Consider the following 3,759-nt stretch of genomic DNA (forward strand, 5'->3'; position numbering starts at 1 on the left):
AACTTATTAAACTCTTACTAAACTGATTTAGCCTCAAAAGATGCTATTATCCAGAACATACATTAGAAAGGAGATTTTTTTTATTTATTTACAATACTTTTTAAAGACATTTTGCAGCTTATTTGCTTATTATTATATGTATTCGTCATTTTATTAGTCACTAAACTGCTGTAAGATTAAACTTATTAAACTCTTACTAAACTGATTTGGCCTCATAAGATGCTATTATCCAGAACATACATTAGAAAGGAGATTTTTTTTATTAACAGTACTTTTTTTATGAAGCCATTATGCAGTTTATTTGCTTATCATTATATGTATTCGTCATTTTATTATTAACTAAACTGCTGTTAGATTACACTTATTAAAACTCTTATTAAACTGATTTGGCCTCAAAAGATGCTGTTTTCCAGGACATACTTCAGTATGGAGATACGTTTTTTATGAAGACACAGTTTACAGTTTATTTGCTCATCATTGTATTTGTCATTTTATGAGTCACTAAACTCCTGTAAGATTATACTTATTAAACTCCTACTAAACTACTTTTCAAATATTTGACTGTAGTGGAGGATAAAGTACAAACATTCACATGAAATGACAAATGGATTTACAGTAATGACTGTTTTTTCTTCTAATAAACCTTATCGCTACCTTGCGTTTTTATTAGTGTGTTGGATTTCCAGTTCTTATTGGATTTTCCAGTGCTTATCTACTTTTCCCCAAAACACTATCAGCTTAAGACATTATTAAACATGTGTAGTGCATACAGAACATTCACATGAAATGACGAATATCTGCAGATTACACAATTTATTTACAGTACAATCAACACTAATAGTGTAACGTGAACTTAATAAGGCCTACTTTCTTGAAGTTAACTGAACACACTGGCAAATAGCTTTGTATTTAAAAAAAGATGTATATGTATTTGTATATCTCATATGGATTTGAGGCACTTTAACAAAATTAGATAAATGTTTTTCGATATTTGATAATGCATTTTGAATTAGCATTGTCTCCGGTTTTCGTCTTCATCCTTAGTTGGATTCCTGTGAAAAGATAAGCAATTCCCTGGTTTGTTCTGCATCTACAACCAATTTCACATGAAGAAACATAGTAAATAAAGCCCGTTTTGAGCATATGTTCATATTAATTTGCATACTCGCAGGTGCTGATTTTGATCAGATGTTTATTGTGCTGCATCAAACATTTTCTTCCTTCCTTCCATTCCAGACATGGCCTCCACATTCTTCCTCCAGTCACTGACCTCCACTGTCTTTTCCTATAAGGAAATACACATCCAGTTGCAATAGGAATTATGAGCCGCCCTTTGAATTTTTTTTCTTTTTTTAAATATTTCCCAAATGATGCTTAACAGAGCAATTACATTTTTACAGTATGTCTGATAATATTTTTTCTTCTGTATATAAGTCTATTTGATTTATTTAGGCTGGAATAAAAGCAGTTTTAATTTTTTAAAATACATTTTAAGGTCAAAATTATTAGCCCCTTTAAGCTATATATTTTTCGATTGTCTACTGAACAAACCGTTGTTATTCAATACCAGTAAATTGCAGCATGTTACGCTCTCTCGGCCACCGTAGTTTTCCTACGTGTAGTGTTTGTTATGTCATGTGATTTCCTTTGTTCTGTTTTCCCGCTGTTTGTTAATGTTTATTAGTTCCACCTGTGTCTCACACCTGTTTGTTATCAGTTCAATCATGTCTTGTTATTTATACCCCGAATTATCTGGTATTGTGTTGTCACCGTTCCACGTCCTGCCGTTGTTTCTATGTTCCTGATGTAAGTGTTGGTGTAAATAAATATATGTGCTTTGATAGGTCTCGTTTTGATAGCTTTACTGCTAATGTGCTATCGTGACACTTTAGAAGTCAATGGTTGCAGGTTTTCAGCTTTCTTCAAAGTATCTTCAGTTGCAGTCACATTCAAGACTTTTCTCCCTATAGACTTCCATTCATACACATGCAAATGTGTCAGACTGGAAACGCAAGCTTGTGCGACAAGTTTTGTAGTCTGCTGTGTTGCAAAGTTCAAGCTTGGTGAACTCTGACCTGTGACATTGCATCACATGACTTTGTGAGACTAATTGAAGATTAAAACATGACCTCTCTGGACAGTGTAAAATATGGATAGAAAATGTCTAATCTTGTTTAATCCCCTTAACCGCCCCTTTTTGCAGTGCCGTACTACAGAATTTCACAAGCTTAAACTCTAGTGTGACCACAGCTTTATTGTTTAATAGAAGAAAGCAACTCAAAGGTTTGGAAACGCTTAAGGGAGAGTAAATGGTAATTTTGGATGAACTATACCTTCAAGTGGAAGAAAGAATGACTGCTATAATATTGTTAACATGGAATGATTTACATTTCACCGCTCCAGTAGATCAGTATTATCAATTGCAATATAATGACCACTTATCTACATGAATATGCTACTAGATGAGCCACAGAGGGTAGGATTTTACTCTCTAATAATGCTAAAACAATTTTTTAAACCTGTTTAGGGCTGAGAAATTATGAAATGTCTTACAACCATCAATCAGAATAACTATTTTATTTTTTTAATGAAGTTATGGTACGTCATGGAATTCAGTGTCTTTAAGTGCACTATGTATGGAAATAAATTGTAAAAAAAAAAAGTAAGGTTTACATGTTTTATTGAAGTTTGTGATATTAAATAGTGTGAAACTGACCTGTATTGTAATGCATGAATGTATTAAATTTTCTTATGCATGCATTACATTTTCTTACGTAGAGTAATGTTTTAAATACTGTTGAACCCAGAACAGGGTCTAATGGGCCCACAGGCAGTCTGCAACCTCAGAAATATACGGATTATAATTTTATACAGATTATAATTTAATCTTATTTAATTACTGAACTAAAAATAATCTAATACGATACATTATAATAAAATAAACATTTACTTGATAATGTTATCTTAAATATATATTTATTTATAATATACAACTAAATATTTCAGTAATATTATTGAATTATAAAATATGTATGCATGGGGGTGGGGGGTTATGTGACATGTCAACTGTTTCAAGTGCAAAGATGCATAATGCCTGAATGTGTCCTAAATACTTTATGAATTTAGTCAAAGTAGACGGTTCCGATGACTCCACATTTTCCTCAACATTTTTAGATTTGCGAATTAGAAATTTATCCATCTCTGCAGTTGCGGTTTTCATATGCAGATGCGTGCTGTATTGATAACTAGTGAGTTATTCACTGCACAGCTATGATGTTCCATTCACTTTTTTTTTTTTTTAAATACTGCGGTAATATCTTTAAAAAAAAATCTGAAAATATTACCTTTCACTTGTAATACAGAAAAATATATATTATCACTGAAAATTACACAAATTTTAAATCACTGTCGCGACCGCTTGAAATTATCCTGCGACCAACCCCCCCACCCCCCTAATTTGAGAATCACTAGTAGATATAGGAGAGACTTGCTTTGTTTACCCAAAAAGTGGCTATATTTGGATTTGCACTGTAAACCTTAAAAGTAATTTCATGATTAAAATCATTCAGATAAATATGAATTTGTTTAAATTATTAATTAATTTATTTTAAATAGTGTTAATTTATAAATACAATAAATTTGAAAATAGTTTTTACTTTTATTTTTAAATTATTTACTTATTTATTTTGACAACTTCTGCACAGATATAGCAAATAATGTCAGCAGATTCTGTCTGGCCCTGCTAATGGAGATCGGAAT

The 3,759-nt window shown here is 31.6% G+C and overlaps 1 protein-coding gene across 1 annotated transcript in view; it reads right to left on the minus strand.

The window, feature by feature from the left end:
* Positions 1-798: 798 nt before the first annotated feature.
* Positions 799-3,759, minus strand: part of tnni1b (troponin I type 1b (skeletal, slow)) — a 9,154-nt gene continuing 6,193 nt past the window's right edge. Inside the window, 2 exon segments of the mRNA XM_056460757.1 lie at positions 799-1,052; positions 1,166-1,285. Of these exon segments, the coding sequence (XP_056316732.1) occupies positions 1,193-1,285 (93 nt within the window). The 3' untranslated portion in view covers positions 799-1,052; positions 1,166-1,192.

The sequence above is a fragment of the Danio aesculapii genome, chromosome 6 (genome assembly GCF_903798145.1).
Source record: "Danio aesculapii chromosome 6, fDanAes4.1, whole genome shotgun sequence".
NCBI lineage: Eukaryota > Metazoa > Chordata > Actinopteri > Cypriniformes > Danionidae > Danio > Danio aesculapii.